The following is a 22,625-nucleotide window of genomic DNA, read 5'->3' on the forward strand; positions in this document are numbered from 1 at the left end:
CCCAAAATCTCTTAAAGGGCACAGTTTGGGGATTACTGAGATAGAGGGTATAGAAAAATGGGATTGCTATAGATGTGTGGTTTCTAGCCCTCAGATTCTTAATAGTGCCAGACTAATAGTGCAGAATCAAGTTCTGCTTACTGTAGGGTAGAATCATAGAATCATAGAATCGTAGAGTTGGAAGAGACCACTAGGGCCATCCAGTCCAACCCCCTGCCATGCAGGAAATCCAAATCAAAGCATCCCTGACAGATGGCCATCCAGCCTCTGTTTAAAGACCTCCAAGGAAGGAGACTCTATCACCTTCCGAGGAAGTGCATTCCACTGTCGAACAGCCCTTACTGTCAGGAAGTTCCTCCTAATGTTCAGGTGGAATCTCTTTTCCTGTAGCTTGCATCCATTGTTCCGGGTCCTGTTCTCTGGAGCAGCAGAAAACAAGGTAATTTAAGTTTCCTAAGGCTTCGGCCTTTGTAAAGGAAACAAAAATATTTAAATATCAAAAATGTCAAAGACAAGCCTGTTGGGTTCTAGCTTTAAATCAGCAGAATAGCAGAAATGTGCTCTTGTCTAACTATACTTTCCTAAGAACTGAGACTGACTCCAAAAACAACAAGCAGAAGTAGCTGGAAATTCAAACAAAAGTTTACTAGTGGCTTTAATCTATATGCAGTTGCCCCTCTGTTTTTGCAGAGTTTAAATTCACGACCCCTGTTTACTTGCGAGAAACAAACAGAGGAGGTTAAAATGGGGCACGCACCCGAGGCATGCGCCCATGACTGCTCATGAGCATGCACCCCCATTCAAGCCTATGGGGCTGGAATATCTGCAAGTTTCTGTTTTTGCTGGGTTGGCCGGAACAGAATCCCCGCAAAAACAGAGGGCTGACTGTGTACATAGGAGCTATGCACTTCATCACACGGGCCCTGGAACGGGCCCGTTGCATGCCAAAAAGGGGAAGTTCTAGGAACGGGATGGAACCCAGAATGCATTTTACTGCATGGAGGGATGTTACAGCTGCTGCCAGGCATTCCAATTGCGTCCCTACTCCATTCCAGGGGGCACAATTTGAGAGAACACTTTTGAACAGTTCTCCCAAATTGCGCTTCCTGGAATGGAGCGGGGATGTGATTAGAACGCTTGGGAGCAGCTGCGACATTCCTCCATGCAGTTAAATGCGTTCTGGGACCCATCTCGTTCCCAGAACGCCCCGTATTTTGGCACGCAATGGGCCCGTTCCAGGGCCCGTGTGATGAAGTTCTAAATCCTAATCTAGCTAGTGAATAGTTCAGGTTAAGAAGAAATATCTGTCTCACCATCTTTCCAAAGAAAGTTGAGAAAAGAGGAAGACTGAAAACATGCAGTTCAGTTGAAAATCTTGGAAAGAGAATGCCTTCTTGGAAAGAGAATGCATGTTAGTCCCAAAAGGGGGAGTGACATAAATCACATAATTAGTTTGAATGTGTGTGTACATATTTCATAAGGCATGAGGAAAGCTATCAAGGAATGCTTAATGGGTAAAAGATTCCACAGTCCATCTTTCTCAGTTGAGAGTCCCTGTAATGGCAGTTAATGAAGCAGCCTCTGGCTGACTGGAACACCAAAAGCCTGAGATGTGGAAAGGTTTGGCAACTGCAAAAATGGAGAAGCCTGTGTGGATTTCACTACTGTTCTTCCATCAGGCCATGATATTAATCACAAGCAGGAGAGGCCCAAGATATTTTTGTTGCCTGAACCCATCAGCAGGTGGTTCCCTTGCCAAGTCAAGATGCAGAGAGTCAGTAAACAACAAACTGACTAACATTTTGCCATCTTCTTCTGACACCCCAGATCTGCTGACAAAGCTGGCCATTCAACATCTGATGCATGGTAGAATCACAGTCTTCTCTATATTCCATTCTATATAGAATCATAGAATAATAGAATTGGAAGAGACGGCAAGGGCCATCCAATCCAACCCAATGCCATGCAGGAAATCCAAATCAAAGATTCCCCCAACAGATGGCCATCCAGCCTCTGTTTAAAGACCTCCAAAGAAGCAGACTCCACTACACTCCGAGGGAATGTGTTCCACTGTCAGGAATTTCTTCCTAATGTTGAGGTGGAATCTCTTTTGCTGTAGCTTGCATCCGTTGTTCCGGGTCCTAGTCACTGGAGCAGCAGAAAACAAGCTTGCTCCCTCCTCAATATGAAATCCCTTCAAATATTTAAAGAGGGCTATCATATCACCTTTTAACCTTCTCTTCTCCAGGCTAAACATCCCCAGCTTCCTAAGTCATTCCTCATAGGACATGGTTTCCACCATTTTGGTCGCCTTCCTTTGGACACGTTCCAGTTTCTCAATACTTTTTAAATTGTGGTGCCCAGAACTGGAGACAATATTCCAGGTGGGGCCTGACCAGAGCAGAATAGAGTGGCACTTCCCTTGATCTAGACACTATACTTGCATTGGCCTTTTTAGCTGCTGCACTGCACTGTTGACTCATGTTCAATTTGTGTTCTACTTGGACTCCTAGATCCCTTTCACATATAGTTTCATTCAGCCAGGTGTCGCCTGTCCTATATTTGTGCATTTCATTTTTCCGCCCTCAGTGCAGTACCTTACATTTCTCTGTGTTGAAATTCATTTTGTTAGCTTTGGCCCAGCTTTCTAGTCTATTCAGGTCATCTTGAATTTTGATCCTGTCCTCTGGATTATTAGCTACTCTCCCTAGTTTGGTGTCATCTGCAAATTTGATAAGTATGCTCCCAATTTTGTCCTCCAAATCATTGCCAAAGATGTTGAATAGCACTGGCCCCAGAACAGAGCCCTGTGAGACCCCACTGGGCACTTCTCTCCAGGATGAAAAGGAGCCATTGTCGAGCACCCTTTGGCTTCGGTCAGTCAACCAATTACAAATCCATGTCTAGCCCACATTTTACAAGCTTGTTTACAAGAATGTCATGGGGAACTTTGTCAAAGGCCTTACTGAAATCAAGCTATACTATATCCAAATATATATGACTTTGCAGGAAGAAGAAAAGAAAAGGCCAAGTTGAAAATGTACCTGGGAAGGAGTCCAGTGGCTGATGTGCACTGGTGTGGTGGCCAGTGCAAATGAGGATTGCATCAAAGAGAGACGATTCTTGCTTCCCATTAGTTTCTGTGACAACTTCCCACTGGCCAGTGCTAGAGAAGTCTGGGCACCTTGTTACACTGCACACAGCAGTCTGAGAACAAAAATGCAGCAAGAGAAGAAAACCAATGAGCAGAAGAACAAGGACTTCTTTCTGTAATCTTAGGTTTTATCTTCAAATTATATTAGACCACTATAGCCCCCTAAACCAACCTATCTAGGCCTAAATTCAGTTGCTAGACCCAGCTAAAGAAGATTCACTTAATCAATGGGATCCACAGGAGTGTTGGTTGACCATACAGTGATTGATTCCTTACATGCACACCACCAGTTTTGGACCAAAATACACTAAAGGCAACAGATCCTGTTTAATCTTGGAAGCTATGCAGGGTCTGCCCCAGTTTGTACTTAGATGGGGGACTGCCAGTGAATACCAGGTTCTGTAGGCTATATTTCAGAGGAAAAAACTGGCAGGGCCACCTCTGAGTATTATTTGCCTAAGAAAACCCCCTGAAAAATTCATGGGATCCCCATATGTTGACAAGCGACTTGAAGGCATGTGCGCACATGCATACACACAGACACCAATTGGGACTAGTAACTGGATTTGGATTTAGAATTCAGTTGAATTGCTTTCAAGAAAAGATGGTAAGAGTCAGAAGACAGATTATTTGTTCTTGAGCCATTTTTTCTGGAACTTACATTAAAAAAAGAAAATTCTTGATTTAGTTCTAAGGATAAACTTGGATAAATTTGGTTTCAAGGGGAAGGTGAGTATTTCAATTATTATTCATAGGTATTTATTTCTTGTTTATTTCTTAATAGGTATTTTATTTTTAAAAAAATTAGATCCCATCTTTTTTATTCTATTGAAAAAAGGGAAAGACAATCTGAGCATGTATGTGCAAACTCAAAAGTACAGCTAATGGCCATTACTCTGTTCTCATCCTTCTTGATTTGTCTGCAGCCTTTGACACCGTTGATCACTGTCTCCTAGTTGACATACTCTCTGACCTTGGGTTCTCAGACTCTGTTCTCGACTGGTTTAGATCTTATTTGTCTGGCAGATCTTTTGCAGTGGTCGCAGGTGGACAGACCTCATCCTCTGTTCCCTTATCTGTGGTCCTCAGGGCTCTGTTCTGGGTCCCCTTCTGTTTTCTCTCTACACACTGTCCTTAGGTAAACTCATTAGTTCTTTTGGTTTTTCCTACCATCTGTATGCCGATGACACCCAGTTGTATCTTTCCACCCCTGACCTTTCTCCAAGGCTTGAACAGCAAGTTTCATCTTGTCTCGCAGCTGTCTCGCAGTGGATGCGCCATCGGCGTTTGAAGCTCAACATGTCCAAGACGGAGCTTCTTGTCTTTCCTCCTAAGCCCACCCTTCAACACTCCTTTTCTGTCTCTGTGGACAACATTTCTATTCAACCAGTCCAGCAAGCCCACAGTCTTGGTTTTATCTTTGATTCTTCTCTGTCGTGTATCCCTCAGATCCAGACCACAGCCAAGGCTTGTAGATTCTTTTTATACAACATTGCCAAAATCCGACCATATCTCTCTGCCTCTACTGCCAAGATCCTGGTCCATGCCCTAGTGGTCTCACGACTTGATTACTGTAACGTCCTCCTGGCTGGGCTTCCTCTTTCTCACCTCCATCCTTTAATTTCTGTCCAGCATTCAGCTGCACACATTATCACATCCGCCCACCGCTCTGACCACATCTCTCCTGTGTTGGCATCCCTTCACTGGCTCCCCCTCCCTTTCCGTATTCAGTACAAGCTCCTGCTGTCCACGTTTAAAGCCCTCCATGGACTGGCCCCTCCTTACTTATCAGACCTTATTTCTTCTCACCTTCCCACTAGGGCCCTCCGTTCTGGTAGTCAAGGTCTGCTGTCCCAGCCCAGGATTTCCCCATCTCGGATTCGCCCCTTTTCACTTGCTGCCCCTCACTCCTGGAACCTTCTTCCCCCGCAAACAAGAGCCATCTCTTCTTTAACCAGCTTCAAAACAGAGCTGAACACCATCCTGTTCAGAGAAGCGTTCCCAGGCATTGCATAATTGTCACTTGCTTTTTGTTGTTCTTTTGTTGTCTGTTTTATTGAATCATTTCCTGTATTGCTATGTATTTTATATGTATTATCCTACTAGAGAGGCCCCTTCCCCACTACGTTTCCCTTCTCCTTTTGTTTCGTGTCTTTTTAGATTGTAAGCCTGAGGGCAGGGAACCGTCCAATTAAAAAGATTGTATGTACAGCGCTGTGTAAATTTAGAGTGCTTTATAAATAAAGGTTAATAATAATAATAATAATAAATTAAAACATATTTTAACAAATCTGTATATAAACACCTAATACTACAAGCCTCCTGGAAAGAATATTTGCTTCCTTCTATGTATAAACACATGTTTATAGTCTACCGTTTCATTTAAAAATATTCTCAAAGTGAATGACCATAAAAATTGCAAGCAAGCAACTATCTGTCAATAATACAGCTGACAACAAGAAGGTTTATGCTATAACAAATGAGGTGGCCTGAAAAATGCACAAAAATGATAAAAATGAGGTGGTCTTTAAGGTGCTAGAGAGTTGCTGTTCTTTCAAGTGTAATTTCACGTCCAGTAGAATTAAATAATTTCATCTTGACAAAAAAATGCCTGATGGAAATAGTCTAAAGAAGAAGCAGGAGAATTCCACCCCCCTCCAAAATTCTGTAATAGAGCTGTAAGAAGCCACATATAGGCTACTTTGGGGGAGGTTCACTGAGATGAGGCACCCAGTTTATTATATTGATTGGGGGGGACTACTCAAAAGGAGGAAAATAACACCTCTAGTTTTTAGCGAAGATACTATTGTACAGTATAGGCCGAACCATGACTATATGCAGAAAAGTCACCAATTTGATACTGAACATGCATGATTATGATCTTATATTGTCAGGACCTCTTTTGTCCAGGAATTACTTTTTACATACTAAAAGCATCCTTACATAAATGCTTGTGCGTGGACACAGGTGTGCGTACACAAACAAACACACACTTTTCTTACTTTGAAGCGGATGTACTTCAGAAGGTCAAAGTGCTTAGCATACAACCGGAAATAGTCTAGGATCTTAGAGTTATGCATGTAGTTGGGATAGTCATCAGGGATGGGGAAGTCACTGAAGCACATCATCTCCTTGGAGGTGTTGATGATCACAGACTTGTAAATGCTAGCTCGGCCTTCCTCAGGAATCTCCTACAAGGAATATAAGTACAGAGGCAGTCAGGGCTCAATTGATAGGAATCTGGAATCCCATAAATCTATTTATTTTGAATTTTTTCTTGCATACCCTGCAAGTTAAACAATAGAATGACAAATGATACCTACAGGTTCTTTTCAAATTGGCATTCTTTGTGAGATACTCCAAAAAGTGGTGTTGCTTTCCACATCACATACTATCTTAATCTGTCAAGTTTATCACTGCTAAGTTTTTTACCTTGTTAAATAGACACTTTACCACAATTAGCCTCGCTAGATATTGTGCATGACACCTCTTCCCAGCCAGTATCCACACCCTCTCATTCAGACTTTAAAAATCAAGATCCAGATTTTAAATACTTTTACTGCAGGGTAAATATATGCTAGCACAATTACATTGGTGGATTCCACAATTGTGTAATAGACAGCACAAGTGTTTTCTTTCTGGTTGTCTGGCAATGAACAACAGAAAGACATACAAGAAATATTTACCAATTTCTACCAAAACTTATGTTCGGAACTCCCAACCAATAAAGGGAAAATCAGAGAATATATGGCTAAGCATAATATCAGAAGCTTTACAGAAGAACAGCAACAATTTTTGAACCTACCAATAACAACAGCCGAAGCATTGGAAGCAATTAAACATAGCAAAGGAGGAAAGGCACCAGGTAATGATGGCCTAACAGCGTTATTTTGCAAAATGTTTAGTGAAGAACTGGCAAATATACTTCAATCAGTAATGAATGAGGCTCTGGAAAGAAACATCCCTGATTCAAATTCAAATTATTTTGAAACCACAAAAAGACAAAGATACACAAGATCCAGGAAATTACAGGCCAATATCGCTTCTCAATAATGATTAGAAAATTTTTACAATTATTTTAACCAATCGGTTAAAAAATGTTTAGATAATTGGATCAAGGAGGAACAAAGGTTTTTTTGGGGGGGTTGGGGTTTTTTTGGGGGAGAATTGCCACATGAGGGAAAATTCAAGGATTATAATTGATATTTTAGAATATTATGAACAGCATAGTGACAAAAAATGTTTTTGGGGGGGGTTGGATTTCGAAAAGGCCTTTGATTCAATTAATTGGGACACATTATTGGAGTTATTAAAAAAAATTAAGGTAGGGAAAATTTTTATCAATTGGCTGGGAAAGATCTATAATAACCAAAAAGCTCAAATAAGAATTAACAGAGAAAGAACTAGATTAATAAAGGTCCAGAGAGGCACACAGCAAGGCTGCCCTCTCTCGCCGCTCTTATTTTTGTTAACCATGGAACTATTAATAAAAGATATAAAATAAAATGATGGTGTAAGAGGGGCCAAGATTAAGAAACATAATTATAAGATCAGAGCCTTTCTCGATGATGTAATAATCATTATGGAAGATCCAATGGAAAATATAGGAAAATAATTGGAAATATTAGATCAATTTGGTTTAATAACAGGATGTAGACTCAATAAGAATAAATCAGTTATACTAACAAAAATATGATAAAGAAAAACAAGTGGAAGAGAAATCAGGTATAAAAGTAGGCAAAAAAGTTAAATATTTGGGAATTCAGATTATAAAAAAACCTGGAGGATTATTTGAAAACAATTATAAATGTTTATGGAGTAAAACAAAGAAAGATCTGATTAATTGGAATAAATTACACCTACCCCAAATGGGGAGAATATCCACATAAAAATGATCATATTACCAAAGTTCCCCTTTTTATTTCAAATGATACCAATCATAATTTCTGACAAGGTGTTTAAGGAGAGGAATAAAGATTTGTCACAGTTTATTTGGAGAGGTAAGAAACTATAAATCAAATTAAAATTGTTACAAGATTCATACGAAAGAGGTGGATTAAGCTTTCCAAATTTAAAATTATATTTTGAGGCATGTTGTTTTTATGGATTAAGGAATGGGTAGTGTTAAAAAATGACAAATTGTTGGAGCTAGAGGGAGATGGAATAAGATATGGGTGGCATGCCTATTTGGCTTATGGGAAGGACAAAGTAAACTATTTTGAAATCATTGTATAAGGAGAGCTTTGATTAGAGTGTGGAATAAATAGAAAAGAAGGGTAATACCAAAATTGGAAGGATGGATATCCCCATATGAGGCACTTTATAGAAAAGAAATGAAATCTGCGGACTTAGAAATCCACAGAGGGGCGATCGCTATTAACCTTAATGGGGCGCGCACCCTGCATGCACATGCCCCATTCAAGCCTATGGCGCTTGAATATGCACAAGATTTCAAACTCAAGGGGGGGTCCGGAATGGATCTCCCGCAAGTTCAAAAAGGCGACTGTAGTTTGATTGTAAATTGGATTGTTCGTGTTAAAAATACAAACTTTAAAAAATGCAGGAAAAAAATCAACATTTTCCAACAGACTTACTTTGAACCTCCAGAGTCCTCCAATATCATCACTGCTGTCAAAGCACACAGGTTCCAGGCCTTCATCCAAACAACATTTGATGCTACAAAGTCCACTGGAGCCAGCTCCTATAACTGCCACTCTCTTCTTTGCCATGGTCTGTTGTCCAAGATGAAGAACATCAATGTTAGACTTTCAAATTTCTTTCCACTAAATTTCTATCATAGCACCTTCAATTTTTCATTCAATCATATTTAAAATTAACGATGGATGTACTTCAATTAGAAGTTACCAAATCTGAATTTCCTAAACCCAAGCCCAAACCGAAACATTAGACATTGAAATCAGTAATTTCCAGATATCTGCAATGCTGGGAGGAGAAGGGAGAAATATACAAAGAATATGGGCAATGAAAAAGTTGTTGGCGTATGTAGACTCATGGAATCTAACATATACACCTGCAGAGTATTGGCACGTGTGCAGAAACACCAGCGGAAGGTCTCTGTGTGAAGTTCAGCTCCAAGCTGCAAAGGAAAAATCCTCCCACGCAGGCTGCTCCTTCTCTCGGAGAATGAATTGCTGGACAGCCGGTTTCTCTCAAAGAGGGCTTTTAATCTTGGAACTCAGAGCATTTACAAAACTATACAGACTAGCAAACTACTCCAACTACCAACCACAACCAACAACCACATGGAGAATTCATCCCTCTCCCTTATATAGGCTTTCCCTCTTGGGTCTTGAGCCCTTCCCACTTCTGGGATGTCACTCAGTTTCCCGTCATGTGACAGCTATGACTTTGCACAATTGAAGCCTGCTGGTTTCACCTCCTGTGCCTGTTTTATCATCTTCCTATGACTCAGAGATCTTCAAATACTGACTCATGATGGCTGCCACTTGAACTATAGTGACTCTGTCAACTTTGTCCTAGTTCCCCCAGTGGCCATATCCATGGCATTTCCAGGACCAGAGTGCTTAACGGTAATTCTGGAGGTTATCATACTGGGGAAAAGACAGGAGCTTCGTGTGATGCTTCTGTCAATATTGCACAGATTTTCCATGAATTAAAAGCGGCACTACAGTTCCTCTTTATTCACAGGATAATAGCAGGATATTTGCGACGTCGCATGATAATCTTTGCCAAATCATGCAATGCTCCCATCTTTTTCCCCAGTTTGATAAACTCCTGAATAACATCTGCTGACCTGACCTACCATAACTTGATATAAACATCATTCAGCAATGCTCTGACCATTTGCAATTAGTTCACTTTCTCCCTCACAGATATGGCTGGTAACTGTTTTGTATTCATGATCACTACTTAGGGAGAAACAGACCTTCTGAAGGGGTGACTTGAAGCCACCTGAGAGAGCCAGGTTATGGCCTTGGCAGCCGCACACCATGGCACCAATCTGGCTTTTTGCTGGCCCCAAAAGAAGTGGGTAAGTATAAGCTGATACAGAAGTCTGCCATTGTATACAGCGTGAAAAATGTACACAAAAATATGGACAAACATTTCTGTAGAGTAATCTACTGGATAGCTGCCGATGTCAACTACGAGGGTTGATTTTAGGCCAGAAGCACAAACACACAGGAAGTCCAAGATCATTGTGCGTGGCAACCTTGTCCAGAGGTTGTTTTCAAAAGAAATTAAACTTTAGTGAACTTTGCATTAAAGTAGAGATATTTGTTTTTAATTTTTTTTCAAGGTGGGACTTATTGTTTTAGAGTACTGCTGCCCTAAGGGGTGATATCTGAGCCACTAGCTGTTGCTCTTCGTTGTGTTTCAAAGAAAAGAAGAAAAAATGAACTGTAGCCAATGGGCACAAATATGATACTGGCCTCTGGCACACTGGGGGGGGGGGGGTACCAGTCCTCCACAACAGATAGCCTGAGAAGCACAGGCTTGGAGTGCTCTATTGGCACATTAGAGATCCAGGTTCAAGTCTTCACTGAGCACTGTGTGCCCTCCTTTTTCCACCTGATCTATGGCACAGAGTTGGTGGGAGAATGAAGTGGGCAAGGAAAGGAAGAAGGTCATTTATGCCACCTTCAACTTGCTGAAAGAAAGGCAGGATATAAATTTAAATACTTTTGTTAATCTTATGACAGTCCTAGTAATTCAATTTTGACAATTTGCAGAGTCCTTTTTAAAAGGGAGATATCTTTCTCAATTATATTTTGTGTTTCAGCTTTACCAACCCTTGTTCGGTTTCATTCTAGCTTCAACAATTCAAATTTTACCAATAAAAGTTGGAGATATATCTTCCTTTTTAAGAAAAGTGATTAAACGTTCCCATGCTTTCTTTATCTTCTCCCAATTGAGTCCTTTAACGTAACAGGTGAGTTTATCCATTTCCATAAAGTCCAATAGTTTCATCAACCATTCTTTCCAAGTGGGCAATTCAGCCCCCTTCCATTGAGAAACATAAACCATTCGGGTGGCAGAAATCATATAGAACAACAATTTTCCAAAAGTTTCCTCTGTTTTAGTATCTGAAATCATACCCAATAAAAATAATTTTGCATCAATCTTAACTTGCCAATTTAATATCTGTTGCATTTTCTTATGGATTTGTGTCCAGTATTTTTTAACACAATCACAATACCACCACATATGTATAAATGAGCCTGGGGCTTTCCCACATTTCCAGCAATCTGATTTTTGGTTCTTATAGATTCTAGCAAGTTTCAAGGGTGTCAAATACCATCTGTTTTGCATCTTATGATAATTTTCTTTTACATCAATACATACTGTATAATTTAGTCTCTTACACCAAGTTCTTTCCCATTGCTCCAAAGGTAAAGTCTCATTTAGAACTTGAGCCCATTTTATTGTAGAAGGCTTAACATATTCTTCATGCATTTCCAATTTTAGAAAAAAAATATAAAACATAGAGATTTTTCTAGGGTTTTCCGCAAAAATGATTTTATTAAATTCCTGGGCTATACCAATATTTTTTGTATCTTGTATAAATCTTTCCTTAAATTGACGATACAGAAACCAATTAAAGCAATAACCTTCTCTCTCCAAATCTTCCTGTGATTTTAAGCTCAACTTATTGGTTTCCTTATCATACCTTAATATTTCTTTATAAGTAACCAATTTTCCTGTTTTTATTTCATCATTTTTATGAAAAGCTTCATTTACAGAGACCCATACCGGTAGCTTCCGATAAATCATTGGTTTAAACTTTTACCAAGCTTTCATTAATGCTCTTCCTACAAAATGTTGTAGAAAAGCATTATTCGCTTTAACTTTACCAGAGAAAAGATATGCATGGACTCCGAATATTGCATCTGCCATGAGAAAGAAAGCATTGTAAATATATTTAATGCGCATGTGAAACATATCGAAAAAACGTAATGATAAGACGGCAAGTGGGGAATGCATCGTTAAATATATTTGTATTAATGTTTATATCTTGGCATAATAAGGTCACAATGTTTCTCCTAGGAAGTCAGAGTTATTGTAGTCTTGTATTTTTTTAATGTCAATTTTATGCATATTATGTTTCGGTATTTGTTTACATATTGTATTGCACTGTTATTGTTTTTAATCTAATAAAAATTAAAAATTAAAAGGGAGATATCAAACTGCAATTCATGTGCTATGAATAAATATTAATGTATAAGGAGTGCTATAATAAACAGTGAATAACTATTTCCCCATGATTCTTCCCTTCTGTATCACTTCGCTGTGTGGCTAGTATTTAGCATGATTATTCTGCCAGTTGAGGGAGAATAACTAGTCATGTGAAGTGGAGATGAGTGAACTACCATCTCTCTTCCATTATACCCAGTAATTTTTGCTGGCATATCTGGTTGCCGTTACACTTTACAGCAGGGCCGGCTTGTCCATGTAGGCAAGCTAGAAAGCTGCCTAGGGCAGCAAAATTTAGGGACGGCAGAGAGAGAGAGAGATATGGTGGGAGGGGGCCAGGAGAAGTCAGGAGCGGGAGAGCAGGGAGCCTCTCTCTTTCTCTCTGTGTGTGGTGGAGGGAGTGCTGCTGTTATGGTGCCCCTTCGCCCTTCCTGAGGGACAGACTTTGCTGGTGCATTCCCGGGAAGACCCCGCGCCGCCTGTCTGTCACCTGGCCACGCGACTCAAAGAGAAAGAGGAGACCCAGTGCCCTGCCAGGTCTCATGGGAGCCTACAGTTGGAAGGATCCTCAGGGCAGGTGGGGGGACCCTGGTGATTTGGGAGAGGAGGTATCCTCTTAAGGTTCCTCTGAGTTTCTAGTTGCCTTCCCTTTCCCTTCCTTTTATTTCATTACTTCCCATTCCTTCCTTTCCTTCCCTTTCCTTCCTTCCTCCTTCCCTTTTCCTTTCCCTTCCCTTTCCCTCTCCTCCCCTCCCCTTCCCTTCCTTTTCCCCTTTCCTACCCTTTTCTTCCCTTCCTTTCTCTTCCCTTCCTTTTCCTTCCCATCTGTTCTCATCCTTTCTATCCTTTCCCTTTCTTTCCCTTTCCTTCCTTCGTTTCCCCCTGCCCTTCCCTTTTCCCTTCCCTTTCTTTCCCTTCCCTTTCCCTTTCTCCTTTCCAGGCTGCCCAGAAGGTGCTTCTTTGCCCTCTGATGCCTGTAGGGCACATCCCTGTGTATGAAGAGCAATATAAACTGTGCTAGGTTTATATGCTCCTAATAATAAATACATCAAATGGCACAACACGCACTGCTGTTATTTCACACCACACAGTTTCTGAACTGTGAGTTCTTCATTACCTGTTGCAGGACACTCATGTTTTTAATCAAACACATTAGCTTTTCAATTAATAAGGGACAGGCTATTTCACTAGATAGTGAGTACGTCATGCCGCAGTCCTGAGTCTCGCCAAGTGGCCTTTAGTGTGTGAAGGGAGATGAGGCAAGCACACTCCTGTTTCCTTCCCTTCATGGATAGAAGGTGTGGGATCAGGTAGCATCTGCCTTTGGGTCTCACCTGCACCCTCTTGTTCAGCTTTTCTCAAACTTTTTTTATCCTGCAGGAACCCTTAAAATAATTTCCCATTTAATCTCCACTAAATGGGAAGATATAATTTCTGGCATAAGATTTCATGGAAACAGTTCACATCGTTAGATGCATGTAGTGAAGCTAATGGGGGCAGAGAGTGTGGGAAAAACAGAACTGCATAATGTGGAAGTGGTGACAAGTGCCTTAGAAGAGTTATAAAAGAGTAGTTAAAAGGGCAAAAGTGGAGGACAGGTTTGACAAACAAGCTTAAATAAGGTAAATGTAGGTAAAATGGAATAAAATACCTACTACACTGGACTCATTTTGAGCGTGAGGCTGTGCTGAAAACTAATGTTTTAATATATTTTGCATGCCAAGAATCCTTCTATGTCTTTGTGTGTGTGTTTGAGCATGAATGGGGCAAAGGGTAAAACTCTATGCTCTAACATGGTTATCTGTTTGGATAGCTGCCCATATCAACTATGAGGGTTGATCTTAGGTCAGAAACACAAACACAGAGAAAGTTTGTGGCAACCTTGTCCAGAGGTTGTTTTCAAAAGAAATTAAACTTTAATGAACTTTGCATTAAAGTAGAGATATTTGTTTTTAACAAACCTTTTCAAGGTGGGACACTGTTTTAAAGTACTGCTGCCAAAAGGAGTGGCACCTTAGCCACTAGCTGTTGCTCTTCGTTGAGCCTGGAGAAGAGAAGGTTAAGAGGTTAAGAGGTGTTATGATATGATAAATATTTGAAGGGATGTCATATTGAGGAGGGAGCAAGCTTCTTTTGTGCTGCTCCAGAGAACAGGACCTGGAACAATGGATGCAAGCTACAGGGAAAGAGATCCCACCTCAACATTAGGAGGAACTTCCTGACAGTAAGGGCTGTTTGACAGTGGAACACACTTTCTCCGCGTGTAGTGAAGTCTCCTTCCTTAAAGGTCTTTAAATAGGTTGGATGGCCATCTGTTGGAGATGCTTTGTTTGAGACTTCCTGCATGGCAGGGGGTTGGACTGGATGGCCCTTGATAAGTATGCCCCCAATTCTGTCATCCAAATCATTGATAAAGATGTTGAATAGCACTGGACCCCAGACAGAACCCTATGACACCCCACTGGTCACTTCTTTCCAGGATGAAATGGAACCATTGTTGAGCACCCTTTGTGTTCAGCTGGACAACTAATTACAAATCCATGTAACAGTTGCCTTGTCTAACCCACATTTTACAAGCTTGTTTCCAAGAATGTCATGGGGAACCATTCAAACCGCTATGCCATACTGGCTCCAATATATATAGTGGGCCCTCGGTATATGCGAGAGATCCGTTCTGAACCCCCCACATATACCAAAATCCGCGTATGCTCAAGTCTCATTGTCCCCAATGGTGGCGCGCGTGCATGCCTGCCGCCATTGGTGACAAAAGTCCCTCTCCTCCCCTCCTGTTTCCCTCCCTCGCTCCATCCCTCCCTCCCTGTTTACCTGCTTGGTTGCCACTGCCGCCTCTGGCTCTTTGTCGCCGCTGCCACTGTGGGAAAGGCCAGGTGGTGGTGTTGGAGGCCAAGAGGCCTCCAGGCTGCCACCTGGCTGTTCTGTGGTGGCGGCAGCAGCGGCAAAGAGGACGAGGCAGCTGAGGCCAAGACCAAGCTTCGTCCTCCTCGCCACCACCACCGCCGACTGGCAGCCTGGAGGTCTCTTGGCCTCCAACACCACTGCCTGGTTTTTTCACGGCAGCAGCAGCGACAAGGAAGTAGTGCTGCAGCATGGCGGCCTGGCATCCTCACCACCGCGGGAAAAGCCGGGTGGTAGTGTTGGAGGCCAAAAGGCCTCCAGGGCACCACCCAGCCTTTCTGCGATGATGCCGGGAGGCCAAACCTCGTCTTCCTTGCCGCCACTGCTGCAGAAGGGCCGGGTGGCAGCCTGGGGGGCCTCTTGGCCTCCAACACCACTACTTGGGCTTTCCCGCGGCGATGAGGAACCAGAGGTGGCGGCGCCAACCGAGCAGGTAAACAGGGAGGGAGGGAGGGAAGGAGGAGGGTAGAAGTGGGACTTTTGTCCCCAATGGTCAGGCGCGTGCACACACCCCGCCATTGTGGACAATTTCCAGGTTTGTTATGCGCACATGCTGAAATCCGCGGATGGCAAATCCGCATATAAGACGGGCTAACTATATGTAACTCAAACCCATTTGCAGTTGGCTGTCTCCTTTTCCCCCCAAGACAGGTAAATGGTGTGAATATCATTGAAAAGGGTGAATAAACATTCACTTAATCTCCAACGTCCTTTTACCTCAGTTTTGCAGCCATAGTTCTCCTCTAAAAAGCAAACACACACACACACACACACACACACTTCTTTGTGATTATTACAGTGGCAGGTCTTTACCTGTATTTCCATCAGATAAAAAAATATAGCATTCAGAGCAAATGGATTTGATTTCTTGTCAAAGGTCAATTGGCAATAATATTTTTAGAGAAGCAATAATTTCTTAGCAAGCTAGGGGTGGGAATGGGGAAGCTACAGTTGCCTACACCAATAATGTCTTTATTTATTTAGAGACTGGCACCAATCAGCCTTCTAAGGCAAGGGCATTCCATAACTGGGGTGCCACAGCAGAGAAGGCTCTCTCATTGTCCTCCCAAAGGATATAGCCTTGACTGGTGAGACAGAGAGGAGGACCCCTCCAAGACATCTGAAATCTCAGGCTGGTGTAGATAGGGAGAGGTGTTCCTTCAAGTACAGAGATCCTAAGCTCTTTAGGGCTTTGAATGTCCTTACCAGCACCTTGAATTGAGATCAGAAGCATGTTGGTAGGCATAGCAATTCCTTCAACACCAATGCCTGATAGTCTGAATGGTCTGGTCAGCAGTCCAGCTGCTTGTTGCATTTTGCAGCTTCAGCTTAGAATGGCAGCTCCATGTAGAGTGCATTAAAAAGAAAAGTAAGCCTTGCAGAAAACAGTGGAAACCCTGTAACTTATCAAAGCTTATGTTGTGACAATTTGTGTGTAATAGGCCAGGGAAAAGTGCAGGAAAAGAATGTGGGCAGGCTTTTGAAATAATAATCATCCATTTCTCTCAAGATTTGCAAGAGGTTTCATAGGCAGGAGGGAGAGGGACAGAGAGATTAGCGGAGTTAAGTATTGTGCTGCCTTCCAGATACTGTCACAACTCTTAGCATTGGGTAAGAGTTGGAAAGTGCAGTTTAATAACACCTGGAGGGCTGCATAATCCCCAGCTCTGTCTTAAAATAGTAGAAATGAAGCCTGCATATTGCACTGAGGGTGGAGAAGGGTTTCACCTGTCCTGGCACTCACGTACTGCTGCTAGATCAGGTTTAAACCCAAACTTTGCTGGAAGCAGGAAAAGCAATAAATGTTGTTTGTGCATTTTAGAAAGCAGCACTGCATTGTAAACTCTGTCTCCACTGATCTGCCAAGTTCCTTTCTTGCTTGGCAGAAATCATATTTTACCGGGGGGGGGGGGGGGGGGTGTATTGACAAGCCAGGAGATAGTTTTATATGCTTCATTATCCTAAAGTCAACAGAAGCCAAATATAATAGTGTTACACCATAAAATAGAAGGACTGGAGACTCAAAGAATAGAAACCCAGTTTGAGGTATAAAAAATTCAGTCAACCTTACAGATAAAATAGGCACATATTTTGGGGGCGGGGAGCAAAGACGCTGCAAAGCTGCACAAGACAGAAACGTCCACAAGAAAATTGCTCAAGCCTTCATTTTGTAAACATTTAAATCTTTTCCAGATCAATTCCTGCGAGAGGAGGGAGGCCTCTCCTGGCTCTCAAATGGCCCAGCAAGGGCCAAACATGGACTGACTGAGAGTGCCTGGGGCATCTAGGTCCAAATGTAGGGGTGGGATGCAGCTTTCCAGTGTTGCCCTGGGGACTGCAGCCCCTCACTCCCCAACAGACAACCACCTTTGTTTTCAAACAAGAGCTATCTTTCATGATGACCCTATTTCCAGGCAGATTTCAATCTCTCCCACCCGCCACAAAACAACGATGGAGAAAACACACACATGCCCACTTGCACACACAAAGAGAGAGAGACAGACAGACATTGAAGCTGATACAAGTTGTAACTAGAAAACACATATACAGATAACATTTCTCCAAGCAAACACACATTCCAATACTCTGCACTGGATCCAAAAATGACAACAATCAAAATCAGACAAAAATACAGACAAAGGCCTGTTACAGACTGCCAGAATAAAGCTGCTTGAGGTATGCTATTTAAATGATGCCTGCATCCTAAGAATCCGGAAGCTGTACCAAAGCTGCACTCCGGTGCTTAGGAATGGAGTGTGGCTTTGGCGCGACCTCCAGACTCTTAGGATCCATGCATCATTTAAATAGCATACCTCCAAAGAGACCCGAAGCAGCTTTATTTTGGCAGTCTATAACAGGCCAAAGTGTCCTTTTGACTCCACCTGCTCTTGTGTCTTTGCCTTTTTCCAACTCTCAACCTCTTCCTAGTTCCTGCATGGCAGTAGCAGAGATGCACAGTGCTTCAGAACAAGAAGACAACAATAATACAGGAAGAATGGTTAGTGAACATGAGGTGGGTGGGAGTAGGGATGTGATATCCCGCCGGTAGGCGGGACAAACCCGCTTTTGGCGCTCCGGTCCCGGTCCCGGTCCCGGTCCGGTTTTGCGCCAAAGGCGGGACTGCCCCACCCACGGCCACCCACCTCCTCCTCCTCCTCCTTCTCTTCTTCTGGCCGCACGTGGCTGCTCATGCAGCTGGCGGGCCCTCAGCCACCGCCTCCTCCTCCTCCTCCTCTGGCTTCGCCTCTGCCTCCCGGGCCCAAAGCAAGTGCCCAGCGCAGTTGTGCAGAGGCGCATGAGGCGGAGGAGGCGGTGGGTGGCTGCCTGCCTGCTGCCTTGGCGCGCGGGCGGGGGGAGCGCGCCAAGCCAGGCAGGCACCTCCACCTCCTCCTCTGCCTCCGCCTCGCGCGATTCTGCACAACCGCACTGGGCACTTCCTTGGGCCCAGCAGGCGGAGGCAGAGGAGGAGGCGGAGGTGCCTGCCTGGCTTGGAGTGCTCCCCCCGCCCGCGCGCCAAGGCGGCAGGCAGGCAGGCAGGCAGCCACCCACCACTTCCTCCACCTTGCACGCCTCCGCGCGACCCCCCTGGGCACTTGCCTTGGGCCCGGGAGGCGGAGGCTGAGGTGGAGGTGGGTGGCTGCCTGCCTGCTGCCTTGGCACGCGGGCGGGGGGAGCGCGCCAAGGCAGCCACCCACCTCCTCCTCCGCTTGGGCCCGGGAGGCAGAGGAGGAGGAGGGAGGGAGGGAGGGAGGGAGGGAGGGAGGGAGGGAGGGAGGAAGGAAGGAAGGAAGGAAGGAAGGAAGGAGGGAGGGAGGGAGGAAGGAAGGAGGAAGGAGGGAGGAAGGACGAGGAGGAAGAAGAGGAGGAGGAGGAGGAAGAGGATAGTGATGATGATGATGATGATGATGATGATGATGATGATGATGAGATGAGCCAGCTTCTGAGACACGACCAATGTAAGTTGCTATGATTTTTACAAACTCATGCGCAGTGAAAAAAAACCAAAGTACACACTTCTGAGAAGTACAGTTGAATCCGAGGGCAAACCCACTTCTTCTTAAACCACCTTGACATGTTCAGTATGAATGCATAGCATGTTCAGTGTGAAACCCAAAGAGTTTGGTTATGGAATAACCCTCTGAAATATGCAAGAGGCCATGTTAAGTAAAGCCATGTTCAATGCCCAAATGTGCTGTTTGGAATGGGGGGAGGGGGTGGCCAGAAAGGGAAGTACATTACTGCCATCTGTCTAGGAATAATGCCCAAATGTCCTCCATTTTGATCATGCCTAAGAAAAATGCATTTATATTAACATTTTTAAAAAACCATCAATTTTTTCGCATGTCCTCCATTTTTTAAAAATGTACCCTACATTTGAAAAATTTGCCCTACATTTGTCCCGGTTTGGAGGTCCAGACTTATGGCAATCCTAGGCGGGAGGAGAGAATACGGAAATCTGATTGGACATCAGGCCTTCCCACACACTTGACGGCTGTTTTGTCGACTAGACAGAATACAACTTTTCGACTGAAGCCCAGGAAAACTTTCCCTTCCTCCAGCCAGTGCCTCTCATTTTCTAATGTGACTACTGCACTTCTGAAAGGGAAGAGCCCATTTTTTCCCAGAAGAAGCTAACAGGTAGAGAAAGAGGTGTGGTTTTGTCAATCAGTAGTGATGTAGTGGTTGGAGCATTGGAGTACAATTTTGGAGACCAAGGTGCAAATCCCCACTCAGCCATGGAAACCCATTGGGTGACCTTGGACAAGTCACACTCTCTCTACCTCAGAGGAAGCCAACAAAGCCCCCTCTGAACAAATCTTGCTAAGAAAACCCTGTGATAGGGTTGCCATAAATCAGAAATGACAAGGCACACAGCAACAATAACAAAGTCAGAGTCTGATATGTTGGCTAAAAGCCAGTTCTCATTATTTGTTTAATGGTTTGGGAGGAGGGGAGATCAGCACCACCTTTCCCCTGTTCTGTATAACCACTACCTGGGAAGCAGACAGTGGGTTCCAAATCATGTGTCACTACAAGGAATTTCTACATGAGTTTTTTAGTGTGCAATCAAGCTGCTTCAGCCACAGAACTATATGAGGATTTCAGATATTTTTGTTTTCCGTCACCAATGGCTCAAACCACTAACACCTAACAAGAAAGGGCAGGAAGGATTCCCTCCCCATTGCTGCAGAAAAGGAACCTTCATGGTAAGTATCACTGTTCCATTTTCCTGCAGCGTGGAGGCAATCCTTATTTTGGGACCTACACAACTGGTCAGCTTGTGAGTCATAGTGAGTGTTGGAATACAACTCTGAAGACTAGAGTTCAATTCTCAGCTCGGCCATGAAACCCACTGGGTGACCTTGGGCAAGTTACATGCTTTCTGCCTCAGAGGATGGCAATGGCAAACTCACTCTGAACAAATCTTGCCAAGAAAATCCCATGGTAGATTCACCTTAGAGTCACCATAAGTCAGAAACAACTTGTAGGCAGACAACAACAACACAAGTGGTCACTATACCCATCAAGTGGGTGGAAACTCTATAACACAAAATACTACAGTGGGCCCTTATCTTACGTGGGGGATCCGTTCCAGCCCCCTCGCGTAAGACAAAAAGCGTGTATGCTCAAGCCCCGTTGGATATAATGGGGCTTGTGCTCATAGTGCGGCTGTGTGTGTGCACTGTTGGTGCACGCATCATTCTCCTTTTTGTCGTGTGGCTTCAATGTAAGCGCCCGCGTATGGCTGTATAACATCACAACGTGCTGTAAAATACACCTGCCAAAGGATACATTTGCAGAAGCAAATTTGTCAGTCTTTAATGCCAAGTAGTCATTTAAAACCTCCACCAAAGATGCAGCCATGCCCAAGGCCACAGAGATGGTGTCAGAAACAGTCTCCCACCAGGTTCCTCTCAATAAATTCTAGAGTCAGACAGTGTGTCTGAACTAAAATACTCTAACTAAAAAGAAAGAAAATGTAACAGGAAACAGTCATGAGGTTTTTGTCAAGATTTGTCATCCAAAATTCTTCCCTTTATACTAAAATAATAACCCCTCCTATAACAATCAATTAAAGGACATGATTGGCTCCAAAGTTCCCGCCAAAGCATTCATTAGTGATGTAATAAAGAATCCAGAATTATCCAGATGTCCCCTGTTTTTAGGGTTGCCATATCCCGGCGGGGGGCGGGACTTTCACGCTTTTGGACCGTTGTGCACGGTCCCGCCACGGTTTTGCCTTTGCCCCGGGCGCCCTCCCGGGTTTTGTGAGGCCGCCGCCGCCGCCGCGCCTTTACCTGCTTTTGCGGCGGCGGCCCTCGCTTGCTCCCTTGTCCGCCGCCGCCGCCAAGCAAGCCCCCAGAGCTCCGCGCCGCCGCGCGGGCAAAGAGGTACAAGCGAGGGTCACCGCTGACCTGCCGCTGCCGCCGCACAAGCCCCCAGAGCTCCGCGCGAGCGCGCGGGCAAGGAAAGGCAAGCGAGGGCCACCGCCGATCCGCCGATCCGCCGCGCAAGTAGGCTTGCCATATCCCTGTGGGGGGCGTGACTTTCTCAGTGTTGGACCATGCTGCACGGTCACAGTCCGGTTTTGCCTCTCTCCCGGGATGCCCCCCCCCGGGTTAGAGCGCCGCCGCTCTTACTTGCCGCCGCTGTGGCTGTTTTTGTTTGTGCAGCGGCTCTTGCCGCCGCCGCCGCCAATGCGGCTGTTGATGTGGCCCCTCTGGCTGCCGCCGCCACCATCGCAGCCTTTGGCATCCGCCCGGGCCCTGTGCCCCATGCGAGCAGGGCTCTATCGGAGGCTGGAGCTCGTCCTATGGCTGGCAGGCTGGCCACATGGGCCGCTGAGGGACTGAGGCAGCGGGCAGAGGTGGGCAGCGAGAAGCAGCCGCAGCAGCAGCAGAAGCAGCCGACCACTCGCCTCTACCTCCTCCTCCTTCGCCGCCTCCTCCCTTTCCATGGCTGCGGCTGCTCATGCAGCCGGCCGGCTACCCTCCTCGTCCTCCTCCTCTGTGCGCTTCTTTCCATGCATTGCGCGCCGACCTAAAAAGGGAGCTTGTCCCCTTAAGGAGGCAGAGCCTCGAAGGAGGAGGCGGAGTGGAGGAGGACTCTGGGCGAGGGGAAAGGGCTCTTTCCTGGCCCCATATGGCTCCAAGCAGCAAGAGAGTGCTTCCCAAACTCTACTTTTTTGTTTTTTAGGGCTTCAACTCCCAGAAGCCTCAGCCAGTTTAGCCAGCTGGCAGGGTTTCTGGGAGCTGTAGTCTAAAACACCTGGAGAGCCCAAGTTTGGGAATCACTGACAAGACGAAAAGCAGGAGGAGGAGAGTGGCCATTTCCGGTCAGCCTTCTTTATTTATTTCTTTTTTCAGGGCAGGGTTGTGTA

General features: G+C 44.4%; 1 protein-coding gene across 1 annotated transcript in view; it reads right to left on the minus strand.

Annotated features, from left to right (window-relative positions):
• The window catches only part of LOC149316723 (flavin-containing monooxygenase 5-like), a 29,889-nt gene extending 11,740 nt beyond the window's left edge, over positions 1-18,149 (minus strand). The window contains exons 1-4 of the mRNA XM_089516115.1: positions 18,127-18,149; positions 8,749-8,886; positions 6,157-6,345; positions 3,045-3,207 (exon numbers count right to left, since the gene is read on the minus strand). Of these exons, the coding sequence (XP_089372241.1) occupies positions 3,045-3,207; positions 6,157-6,345; positions 8,749-8,883 (487 nt within the window). The 5' untranslated portion in view covers positions 8,884-8,886; positions 18,127-18,149. The remainder of the gene's footprint in view (positions 1-3,044; positions 3,208-6,156; positions 6,346-8,748; positions 8,887-18,126) is intronic.
• Positions 18,150-22,625: the final 4,476 nt, after the last annotated feature.

This window comes from Sceloporus occidentalis, unplaced genomic scaffold, assembly GCF_023333645.1.
Source record: "Sceloporus occidentalis isolate IW3139 unplaced genomic scaffold, rSceOcc1.0.p SCAF_3, whole genome shotgun sequence".
In the NCBI taxonomy this organism is placed as follows: Eukaryota; Metazoa; Chordata; class Lepidosauria; order Squamata; family Phrynosomatidae; genus Sceloporus; species Sceloporus occidentalis.